This window comes from Ambystoma mexicanum, chromosome 2q (assembly GCF_040938575.1).
Source record: "Ambystoma mexicanum isolate Mex_15411 chromosome 2q, UKY_AmexF1_1, whole genome shotgun sequence".
Taxonomy (NCBI): domain Eukaryota; kingdom Metazoa; phylum Chordata; class Amphibia; order Caudata; family Ambystomatidae; genus Ambystoma; species Ambystoma mexicanum.
In genome coordinates this window covers 771,267,435-771,280,190 of record NC_090924.1, presented here as the reverse complement: position 1 = coordinate 771,280,190, position 12,756 = coordinate 771,267,435, and the positions used below count along the sequence as shown (strand labels likewise).

The window sequence follows — 12,756 nt, the reverse complement described above, 5'->3', positions numbered from 1 at the left end:
TAGCTGCAGCACCAGTACCATTAAAAATAGAACAAGAAAATTCAAAGGTCGTTTTTAAACTTGTATCCGTCTCTCCACATATTGTTGGAGTTCCATTAGTAAAGGACGATACAAATCTAAAGAATGATATACTTTTTCTATAAATATAATCATAATGCTAAGTATCTTAAATTATAATCACAGTTCTGCATACAAGCATGTAAATGAACACGTTCAATCTATAGCACAAAACAATATATGGTTTAAGGCATACCTTTCTAGTCCTTACTTTCTCTATTGAACCAAACTACCTAACCCTAATGCTCTCCAAACCTAAACAGATATCCAAAAGTAATTCATACAGTCCAGGATCATGGTTAACCAAGCAACCAGAGAGTTGTGTGCTATCACTACCACACTGTACAGAGTAGGAAGCTGCTTCAGACCCCAGCATGAGCACAAGCAGCCCCACCCATTAAAAACAGTGTATTAGGATTGACATCCCTGTCCCCCCTAATCCTCTATAGTTCTATATGGCCATACATTGTACAGTGACTCACCCAGTGTGAGTGGTTTTGGAAAGCATGTCAATTATAAGTGTTTACTATAACAACCTCTATAATCCCCCCATGATATCCAAAACAACACCACATGATCTTAAATCGATGCTCTGTTCACCTTTAGCTGAACTGAGTTTACACAAGCTCCAACCAAGGATTGCTTGTCCACCTGTTGTGGACCAGTAGGGTTTGAGCGAAAACATAAACTGTTAGTGTATTAAGATCAGAACTATTCGTATGTTGTATGCTGTTTCATCCCAAAAATACAGGCGACTCAGCAACTGTATCCATACATATTGCATACATCAGAGCTTAAGGCCAATGCTCCAAATTGCCTCTGATTTAGGAAAGGACCCACATTACGGAGGAAAGGACCCTTCACAATACACCATCTGAGTAAGGAAAACATCACACAAGCAAAAAGGATTTTTAAACCGTTAGGAAATCTTCCCTGGAAACTTTTTTTGAAAAAAAATACTTCTGTAACTGTCAAGGTAATAAAAATAAATACTTCCAAATTATAATGCCCCAAGTTAGAATGATAACTAAACTACTTGTTTAAAAAGTGTAATGTAAAGGTATAATATATCTAAGGTGTAAAACAAAGTAGTAATGCAATATTAAAGGGACCACAAGCGTAACAATAAAACCACTAACCCCCTTATAACCAGCTTCAGACGTGTTAAGCCACATTATTAACAGTTCATTAATGCTGTCACAATCTTTATTGGCAATCTTTTTTTTGAGTTATGACTACCTATATAATTGCATTTGTTTAGGAGCAGTTCTCCCATTTTATGCTATTTCTCCATCTAAAATTGGATTAATTAAAGATACCAACTTTGCTGCAGTTCTACACCTGTTGAGCAATATTTTGGTCTTTGTACAAAACCATTAATTTGTTGTATATTATTTTTCCATATCAGCCAAGTGTCGGTTCCTCTGGCTCCTTCTTGCCCTACCAAAGAATAGACCGGTTTCTGGATGTGAAGAGCACCTTGAGTTTCATATTTCTTCTAGAATGTTAGTCGGTGGTCTTAATGTGTCTGCCAGACAAGCCTGTTAGAATTCCATTGACCAGTGGGCTTTTTAATTACCCACTGCTACTGGAACTATGATCTCCTTTCCCTCATTAGGATTGTGCCCTATTGAGCTGAAGTCATACCTGCAGCTTTCGGATGATGCTGTGTCAACCGATAATTGCATAAAACGACCACATCAAAACTATTTCTTCTTCTTTAGGCCTGGCTTTCCGGCTTCCAAGACAAGGTCAGAAGCGTAGGTTTGCCCAGTCTCCCTGCCGGGGAAACTGGCAAGGGTTTGTTCTGCCACAAACACATCAAGATGCTGTCCCATTAGTTGACCAGGTAAAGGAGTGAGTGACACTGTTTGTTTAGTATAAAGGTTCTTCAGTACTTTTCTTGAAGCTTCTTTGTCGCTTCCTTATTAGCATATGAAATAAAAGCAGATGAATTAAAACTAAAACATTAGGTGGCAGTTCTATGCACTTAAGAATTATCACTTGCACTAACTTGCTATGCTCTACTTTGACCCCAAAACAATATTTGTACTTCTTGTTTCTTTGGTCTGTTATTTGATGGATTGGATTTGCAACTCCAGTCATTTCAAAGTGTTCACTTGGCAATGGCCCAACTATGATTGTTGGTTTTTTTTTTATCAAGGAGTCTGTCTCGTCTCATGTGGGTTGACAGGTTGTATATGACCAATAAGGACCCTGCCATGTCCTCTACAGAGAAAATCAACCTGGGCTTTCAGTGGTTAGGCACCTAAAGGAAATTGATGTCTTAATTGGTTGTCTCGGTTTATTTCCCATTAAGCCATGAGTTTAAGGCTTCTATATATTTTAGTAATTCTACTTTCTCCCTTAAACTGAGGCCATTGCCCCAAATATTTGTTTCATGTATTTTTAGCTCTGCTTTCTCTGTTTCGGGTGTCTCCAGTTTTATAAACTTGTTTTTTTTAGGTAACACCATTTCCAAACACTGGATTTATCAATGGTTTTACATCTCCAACCTTCAAGCCAGCTGCATCACCCTTGACGGCACTCAGGCAATATCCGCCTAGAAACAGGTAACTTATGTCTAAATTCACATTTATTATTTTCTAACTTGGTCTCAAATATGTATTGCACAGCATAGAAAGACGCAGCGTGGCTGGGTGGAATCCACGCTGTACTATTTGGCATCTCGGAAGCAATTATGCACAGCGTCACACTGATGTTTCATTTACTTTGCCTATTGCAGCTGTGCAGCAAAGCAGCATTACCACAGTCTACCCTTTTTTAGTGGAGCTAGGCTTGACATGGTAATCCTCTCTGGCAATAGTCTGTTTTCAGTGCCTTCTCTGAACCCATTAAAACCCTGCTGTCACCAGTGTACTTTTCTACAAATGCTCCCTATGTTTGACTTGCCCATGTTGGCATTCACCATTGATGCCTGTAAGTAGCTGACACATTAGCCATGTAATGCAGAATTAATTGGCATGTTTGTAGCAACAGTAAAATATTGACTTCATTGCCCATTCCTGAATCCCACTATACCGATCTACCTTTGCAACATATAATATGTAAGCTGTAAATAACGGTATTGTCATTGCTCCTCCCATTCACCAAATATCTTCATCCATTTGCATGATCTCATAACACTTTTAATTGTGAATTTGTTTTAAATGGGTGTTTTTTTTATATCTTGCTTTCATTTTGTTTGCAAGCTAAGCTGCTCTCGAAATATTGCAATGCAGTGCAGATTAACATTTTTGTGGTGGTATGGCATTGTAACCCCTTCCTTACTGCAGTCTTTTCACTCCTATTATGTCACCATGTCTGCTTTCGTGAGCTATGCAGCTCAAGAATTGAAGGGGTGGCCATGCGTTGTACATTAACCAAAGACGCACCATGAAGGTGTTTGTCACAAGTCAAATAATTCCCTATTCTCCAGCATGGGGTCTGGCATGGATTCACATGCTCATGAATATTCCCGTCGTCAGGCTGGTAATTTTCGGTAAACGAAAAAGCTATTTCACTTTCAAACTATCTTTCTCCATTAAACCAATCACTGTCCTCCTAGGTTGTACTGCCGCCATCCAATCACAGTCCTCTCCTTAATCCCCTCCACTGGCAGCCATCTTCAGATTTTTACTGCACGCTTCAGTGTTGGGAGTCCTCGAGTTTGCTATTCGAGCTACTTTTTTTCTGTTTTTCAACAGGATGAAAAACGTTGAAGTTTCCAGAAGGCCATCGGGCCTACTCTGCGCCCTCCGGCCATGACTGAGGAGGAAAGGTCCCGCTTCAAGTCCTGCACCAAGTGCGGGCTACAGAACGTGTTTGTGGAGGACAAGCACCTACAATGCCTCTACTGCCTACACCCGGACCATAAAGAGATGCAAGATATGCCTCGGGTTCTCCAAGAAGGCAATGGACAGGCACAATAGACTGGCGGTGTGGCTTAACGCTAAGGCCTCTGTCCGTGGCCCGAACAGGGTCATGCCTCACCCAGCACTGGCCGGTCCGAGGAGCAATCTTATAAGTCCTTTGAGGGTGCCTCCTCCGTGGGGACCCAAGACCAGGCCAAGAACTGCAAGTCCGAGTCTGCCAGGGTCACCGCAGAATCGGGTACCAAGGTGGATAGGGCACGATCAACATCACCCTCCGCCTCCATTACCAGCCGACAGTCGGGCTCCCCCTCAAAAAGGAAATAATCTACTGCGGCTAAACTGTGAGAGAAGTCTGACAAGCCGCGGACGGAGGAGAAGGCCGAACTGCCCAAGCAGGCAGTGTTGATGCAGGCTAAGACTTCGTCCATGATAAATTTGATGGCAGCTGCTCTCACGACGGCTAATAGAGCCAACCCTGCGAAGGTTAACCCCGCATCACAGAAGATTGCCAAAATCACTGCGGCAGTGTCACACCTAGGGGGCAAGGCTAAGTCTGCTGGCACGCCTGAAGGGGGGTGGAGGGGAAGCGGCTCAGGCCCTGGTTCAAGCCCCACAGGAGGATAGAAAGGGGACGAGGAGGCTCCAAATCGACCCTCTGAAGCCATGGAGTTCTCGTCCACTGACAGCGAGTACCAGGAGTCCTTGCACACGGTCCACAGGGATGTCTAGGAGGAATAGGATGACTGAGACGGTGCAGGCCTAGTTTTCCAATTCCACCAGCTCAGCAGAGGGATGTGTCGCTGGACATTTTGTCGACCCTTCACACCTTGGTGTCAGCGATCCACAAGGGGATGCCACCAGCCGGTTCCAGTGGTCTCCCAGGCCCCTGTTCAGCCTCCAACAAAGAGGAAGTGTCATCCAACGCCCCCATTTCAGCTTCCGCATCCACGTCGGTCCCCTTTTCCCCCAGCAGACGAGACACGCGTGCAGGGGCGGATACGGCCACAACTACAAACGATGACGCGGATATCGTCACATCGGGCGTCCACACCAGACGAGGTGGGGTCGTTCCACTCCATGATCGCCAGAGCCTCTGAGCTTTTCAGCTTGTGCGCGAAAAAACCAGGATGTAGGGTTTCTTGTACCAGAGGCGCAAGGCCAGGAGGAAGACTATCATGCCGGGGCCCCTTCTGGATGACGTGTGGGAAGAAGGCCTGGCCCTCATGAAGAGCCTTTACACGGCTCCAGCCAAACGGTATAGGCTGGAGAAGGACTCTGCACCCAAGTGCCTTTGTTGCAATCATCACCTGATTCCGTGGGATCGGCGACCGCAAGGAAACCGTCAGTTAACCTGTCCTCGTCTTCAGTCCACCCGGACGGCGAGGGGACCAAGTTGGATGCCATGGGAAGGAAGGTGATTTACACCGCAGCGTCCACTATCAAGGCGGCCAACGCACTGGCCATCCTAGCCAGGTACGACAGCGAGCTGTGGTACAAGCTGGGCCCAATTCTGGAGTTCCTCCCAGATAAGAGGATGGAAGCCATCGCTCTTTTCCAGGTGGAGAAAGTTACGTCTGATCACGCCAATACAGTGGCACTAGACGTAGCTGACACAGGGTTCCGGCAGATGGGTAACAGTGTCTGCTTTTGTCGAAGGGTGATTTTTATTTTATTTATAGCACGCCTTTACACAAGTGTTTCAAGGTGCGATGAGGCAGGGAGGGGGAAGAAAGGGGGACAAGACAAAGATCTTACTAGGCCCAGTGACATTGAGATCGCACAAGTGCAGGGGAAAGGAAAGGGGGAAGGTGCAGGGGGAAGGGGAGGTGGAGCAAGTGATGGCAATGATTTTCCTGCAGGAAGTTCAGGCGAAGGTGCTGGACATGCCCTTCGATGGAGAGAACTTGTTTGGAAAGGTTGTCGACAATTCCCTCCAGGCCATCAAGGCGGACACGAAGATGGCCCGTTCCTTGGGCACTGTCCAAGAACAGCGCTCTTTTTGCTTCTTCAGAGGAAAGTCGAGCAGGTCTTCCAAAGGTTTCTCCTCTTCGTACTGTCAGCCTTCCAGATGCACTACCTAGAAAGCCTACAGAGGGTGTTCCCAGGCCTTTGGTAGCAGAAGACAGAATTGTGTAGCGCACAGGGCAATACGCAGGCCTCGAAACAGTCCTGAACCGGCCGGGACGTCGGGCCCCCACACGTGCACACCGGTGAGCGGCCGGCTGACTATGTCCGTCAGCAAGTGGAGAAGGTCACCGCCGACCGATTGGTGCTGTATGTTCTCGCCCAGGGACACACCCTGGAGTTTATACGCCGGTGTCAGCGGATTCCTCTGGTGTCACGTCAGGAGCAGCACATCCCTCCACTCCTGGAAGAGGTACGGTCCATGCTTTTGAAAAGGGGTGATAGAGCTAGTTCCCCAACGACTCTGGGTCTCCGAAGTCTATTTCAGATACTTTCTGGTCAGAAAGATGACAGTGGGGTGGAGGCCCATCCTAGACCTACGACGTCTCAACAAGTAGTTAAAGTCCCAAAAGTTCAGGATGGTCACGTTGCAGCACATACTCGGCCAGCTGAAAGAAGAATACTACTTGGCGTTGTTGGACCTGGAGGCCACCTATTCCACATCCCCATTCACAACAAACATCAAAGTTTCTGTGTTTCGTAGTGCAGGGCCAGCACTACCAGTTCAAGGCACTGCCTTTTGGATTGAAGTCGGCCCCAGAGTGTTCACAAAATGCCTGGCACCGGTAGCGGCCCATCTACATCTGCGGGGTATACACGTATACCCATACCTCAACAGCTGGCTCATCCGCGCACGCTCACGGGAGTTGGCCCTTCGGTCACACGAATGCGACTGTCCAGCTTCTGTCAGATCTGGGATTCTCCATCAACTATCCGATGGCCTGCTTGACACCATTGCAGAACGTGCTGTTCCTAGGAGCCAGACTCAATACAGTTTCCTGCCTGGCGTCACCCTCGGAGGAGAGGGTGGAGGCCATTCAAGTTATTGCTCGGCATGATTTCCTGCATCTACGTCCATCCTGCTTTGCAGGTTACAGATGCAACCTCTTCAGGAGTTAATGGACGCTCGCTGGATACAGGTGTCTGGAAGCTTCACGGACAAGATTGCGCTGGACTGCGAGTCCTATCAGGTGATATGGGGGTGGGGCGTCTGCTCCGACATCGCCCGCGGCACTGGGTTTCAATACCCTCCCTACCAGGAAATGGTCACCACGGACGCTCTGCTGGAGGGCTGGGGAGACCAGACGTCTGTGCACCAGAGGCCTGTGGCTGCCAGAGAAGGATCTCCATATCAACATCCTGGAGCTACGGACAGCGTTTTGGGTCCTCAAGTCATTTGTTCCGTCTCTGAAGGGCAAGGTAGAAGGGTTCTTCACGGACAACACTGCCACAAAGTACTACACCAGGAAACAGGGGGGGCACTCGATCTCCAGCGCTCGACAAGGAAGCGCAGGACTTATGGTGCTGGGCCGTCGGACAAGAGATGTTCCTCGTTCCTAGTCACCTAGCTGGAGTCGAGCACAACATTGCAGACTGCTCAGCAGGGAATTGCGCTCCTGCAACAAGTGGGAACTTCGGCAGGACCATGAGGCCCCAGATCGAGCTACAGCGAATTCCAAATGTCAGAAGTTTGCCCGCAGATTCCACCAACCGAGGAGTATGGGGACGCGTTCTACTTCCCGTGGGAAGGGATGTGTCTGTACGTGTTTCCTCAATTACCTCTCCTGCTACGGGTGATCAACACACTCGGTGCCGATGCAGGATGATACTCTTCGCCCTGGCGTGGCCGAGGCAGATTTGGTATATGGCCCTTCTCAGCCTGTCAGCATTGCCTCCGGTCAAGCGGCTAGTGGTTCGGGATCTTCTCACCAGAGAAGGAGGTGCAATCCTTCACCACAACCCAGGGCTTGGCTCCTGCAGCCGTAGAGTTTGGAGGATACCAGGTTCCTGTGTACTGCAGGGAGGTCCTTGCCAAGGCCAGGGTGTCGTCGACTTTGAAAGTGCTATGGTCACAAGTGGAAGCATTTTGCTACGTGGTGGCGGTCTCAGAAGATTACCCCTCTGAGGGTCACACCTCTGCAGATTCTTCCATACTTGATATCCTTGGCCAAGGTTGGACTGGCCCGCACCTCTATCAAGGGACATCTGGCGGCTAGCTCCCGCTACACCAGGTCCCCAGGAAGGTCTTCACTTTGGTCTAATCGACTTGTCAAGGAGTTCCTCCAAGGACTATTCCGATCTTTCCTGCCAGTGAAGGCTCCTGCCCTGGCGTGGGAACTCGACGTGGTGCTGACGAGGCTCATGGGGGGGCCCCCTTCTAGCCTATGCATCAGCCCCCTCAAGTTCCTCTCATGGAAAGCGGCTTTTGTTGTGCCCATTACCTCTGCCAGTAGGGTGGGTGAGATCCAGGCCTTATCCTGCAAACAGCCTTTCCTCACTTTCCACAAATCGATGGTGGTGCTGCGGATGCACCCCTCTTTCATGCCGAAGGTTCTGTCAGAATTCCACCTCAACGAGCCTTTGGTGGTACCTGTTTTTTACCCAAAGCCTTCGTCACTGGCTGAAAGTGACTTGCACTCAATACCTGTCCCAAATCGGTTTCCCATTGCATTCTCAATTCTGTGCCTCATGTTCCATTGAACAAGCTGCCATAAAACGTGGAGATAGGCCTCGAGCTATCTATCATACAATTCATAAAATGGCATCCACAGTTCAGTCCTACATGTTCCACAAGACGAGATGTCACCATAGGGGCATTGGACTTGGGGTACGAGCAGGTGCCGGATACGTCCATCTGGGGCTGTCAGACATCCCATACAGGGGGCGGAGGGGTGTAGCACAGTCCTCCCACTGCAGGTTGCATCCGCAATCAACAGTGTGTATATTGTTTTGCAGTCCGCTTACAGCATCAGGGATCAAAACATCAGTAGACTCACAGGCTCTTCACATGTCTATCATGGCCATCATCCGCAGGCCTGTCGTAAATGCCGGTGTGGTCCATCCAAGAGTTTGTATCCTGCAGAGACTCAAGAAAATTGACTTTCCTTTTATAAAGCACTTTTAGCTTAGCTGGGTAGATGAGCATATATTTGATGCCCAGCATGCAAAGCCTCTCCTTTGTTGGGGCAAACATATGTCTCCTTTTCTGCACCAGAGGCGTATAGTCTTGGAAGATGGCAATCGTCGAGTTACCCTGTTATATGTAGCCTCCTACTCTGGAGTATTGTAGGATCACCTTCCTGTCTCTAAAGTCAAAGACCCTTGCTATGATGGGTCTCAGGTTGGTGCCTGGTGACGGCTTTCTCTGCAGTGAACGATGTGCCTTCTCGATTGTAAAGCCTTTGGGACAGCTTCCCCGGGCTGACTTCCTGCAGGATCAAGTTCTCTATACAGGCGGTAGGGTTGGGGCCCTCCTCTCCTTCTGGGTGGACCAGGGCACGAATGTTATTTCTCTGTGATCTCCCTTCTACGTCCTCAGCCCGTAGTTCCAAGATGGCATGTTTAGCTTCCGAGGCATGCACGCTGATCTCCAAAACGGAGGTAGCAGTCACATTCTCATTCAGTAGTGAGACTGTTGCAGTAACTCTCACCCCTAGATATCGCATGTCTTGCCTCAAGAGATGCACATCTATCTTGACCTCTTCTATCTTAACCTCCAGCGAGGTTTGCAAAGTCGCAATTGCTGGAAGGATCTGGTCTTCATGGGTCACCCCCTGGGTCGTCGATGCTTCCATCTGTTCCTTCTCTATTAGCGATGTAGGATCCTGCTTCTTGGCCTTGGCTGCTTAAGGATTCCATTACAGTGCCTCTGTTACTACTTTTCTGCTCATTAGTTGGCATGCCAGGGGGTGTGCAGTGAGTACACAGTGCTACACAGCATTGTGAAAGCCAGCATAGGCACAGCAGCAGGTTATTCCTGCAGTTGGTGTGCCCTTGTTGCTAGTATGTCCAGACCCAAAGGTGGTCATTCTCAGGTGGAAAGTTTTCACTACACATGGTGAGAGGTGCATCCTTTCCCAATACGGCATCAATTAAGGTTCAGCAGGGCAGTGTGTCCATGTTTGTGTTCCAGGATGGTTGCAACACTGGGCCTTCTCCTCCAGAACTCCTCTGTCCCAAAAGTATGGTAGGCATGACAGGTGGTGCGCAAGCCACCACTCCACCACCGCTGGGTTCCTGCTGCAATGTGGGGAAGCTGCGTACACTCCTGCCACTTGTTGGTCTGGGAATCAACAACCGCATAGACCAAGCTGTGCGGTCACCCGCAGCCAGCACCTCAATCTGCACCAGAAGTCTTAGGACTGCATTTACTTTACAGGGGGGTAAACAGCATTAGGGCAATATAAAGTTTGCCACGTGGGATACTGTGAGGCTGACTGTGATACTTTCTCGCGCACACTCTGAGGCTTGCAGCATCAAGCCAGGTTCTTTGCACCCCCAGGGTAGGCAATCACATATGCCGAGCTTGGGCTCAGCGTCTTCTCCTGCTGTTTGCCCCACCACGTGCCGATCCTCCAGCGCCACCGCTGATTTGTGGTGATTCTCTGCGGTCTCGACCTGGTCCAGGGTTACATGTCCCAGTTTCCAGGCGACACGGTCAGGGGGGCCCACGCAGTGTTCCCCTGCTTCCAAGCTACTCCTCCCGTAGCTCTTGGTTGGCTGCCGCACCCACCATCTTGCTGCCACAGAGCACAAGCAGGCCGCCTTCGCTTCAGAGTCTCAGAGCGGGGCTGCCGGCTGCTAAATCTTCCACAAAGTAGGCGATCAGCTTTAGCAACATTCCGCTGTACTAATCGTGGCAAAAGCAGGATCATAGACACCACAATAAGATCAACTTTAGGATGTAAGCAGGAGCTCGCACCAGACACGTCCTCACTTCATGGACCCTGGCCATGCCCCCCGTTCTGACGTAATTACCACATGATCGAAATTAAGATTGGATTAGCAAGAGCAAATTTAGCTCCTGGGCATCAAGCTTTAACCAGCGACCAGGAGCTACCTGTTTTGCATTTCTAACTTCCACATAAGATGTAAGCCTATACTTGTGTCTATTAGTTATGACCCCTTCTGCTTTAAATGTCTTATAGATGTACCCTTGTATTTATACAGTGCCCCTAATTCAGAGTTAGATTCACATAGAAATGTTTGTTTGGCATTGGTTGGCCCGGGGAGTCAAAAGTTGCGCCTGGTAGCTGTTGGCGTCAAGCTAACCATGCTCTTCTGTACTACAAGCAAGAGCTAAATAGCTCCCAGCTTCCCTCAATTTTGAACCCTGCACCACCACTCTGAGAATCCTGCTGGTGGTCTGTTCAGTTAGTAACCTATTCAATGTGGACATCCTGCTCCACATGTGGGAATATCCACATCAATCGGTTCTCGCAGCATCAGTCCCTGATGCAAAAGTGCAGGAAATGCTTTCAGTCTCTGATAGCAACAAAATGTTTGACGAATCCTGGGATTTCGTCCATTCTCCCAAGGGGGCATCATCCCCTTTGAGAGTAGGGGGGTTAGCCTGCTAAACATAACCCCTAGGTGACGGGGAAGAGGGATCCCACCAGGGGTGACTTCCCTAATCCCCCGCCCCCTTGGTGGACAAGGAATGCCCAGAAAGGGATTTTATTCTTCCCCCCTCATGTGACAAGTCCCATGTGTTTATTGGCCATATGGGGATTCACCAGTATATTTGTATGCATGACCCTTTAGAAATGGGTGGTGTGGTTTCTGACCCTTCTTTCGCAAGAAACAATCCATCAACGGATCATCCAAACTTGTTTCAGCCCAAACCATGTAAACGCTATAGGAGTAACACCAAGCGAGGAGGAAGGCGAAGAGGGAGTCCTGCAGTGGGAGCTGCAAAAAAGGGGGCAAGGGGGGGTTGGGGCTGTTTGAACGCCAAACCACACTTAGGCGGGAGATGGAGATACACAAACCCAAGGTTGGTGAAGAAACCCTATGGCGAGGTGAGACCAGAGAGCCCTAGTTGGTGTGAAAGCCAAACCCCAAGAAGTACAAAACCCTACCATGGGGAAGAAGAGTCCGAACCCCAGGATGGGGCATAAGAAACAAAACCGCAAGAAGGGGTGAGAAGCAATACCTCAAGAAGGGGAGCAATAGATGACCCCAAAGTTGCTTGAGAGAGACTCCAGGGCGGAGTGATCCAGGCATGGTTGCAATAGTCCAAGACGGTTCTACTAGAAAACGAGGAAGACTTGAAACATTCTTTCTTGAACTTTGAACTGTACAACCAGTCATGGGGCTTGTAAACATGCAGAGAAACATTTGGGTAGGGGTCAGAAGCCAGCCACCATTTCAGGCATTGTGATAGGAACCCTTTAGAGACCTGCTTTGGTCGAATTTGTTTGTTCTTTTTATTAGTGCTAGGGTCATGTGACGAAATAGCAGGCATTTGTGTCTCCTCTCCAAGGAGGAGCCCCTTCCTGTGAGGTAAGGGAGGTGAGCCTGCTCTGCAACATCCTCCCTAGGGATCGAGGCTAGTGGGACCTCACCGGGAGAGACTCCCTCTTAGGGGACAAGGACTCCTGTTCCCATGAGGAACTCCCTACAGTTGTGTACGCTATGGCCTACATGACAGGCTCTACAGTACCAGAGGCCTTTGTATATCAGGACTGGGACGAAGAAACTCCTCCGATGCCATTATCTTATTGGAAATAAACCTGTCCCTTTAAATCCAAATATACAACGCACTGAGACGAGTATGTTAATTAACATACCCTGGTATGAGAGAGAGGAACGTATATGCAGGCAAGAGGGCCACGTGTAGAGTAAATTCAAGAGGAAA

The 12,756-nt window shown here is 48.7% G+C and overlaps 1 protein-coding gene across 5 annotated transcripts in view; it reads left to right on the top strand.

Moving 5' to 3' along the window:
• The window catches only part of LARP4B (La ribonucleoprotein 4B), a 2,592,412-nt gene that overhangs the window by 1,352,948 nt on the left and 1,226,708 nt on the right, over positions 1–12,756 (top strand). For all 5 annotated transcript variants that reach the window (XM_069648004.1, XM_069648003.1, XM_069648001.1 and 2 more), the window contains one exon: positions 2,524–2,630. In XM_069648004.1, the coding sequence (XP_069504105.1) occupies positions 2,524–2,630 (107 nt within the window). The remainder of the gene's footprint in view (positions 1–2,523; positions 2,631–12,756) is intronic.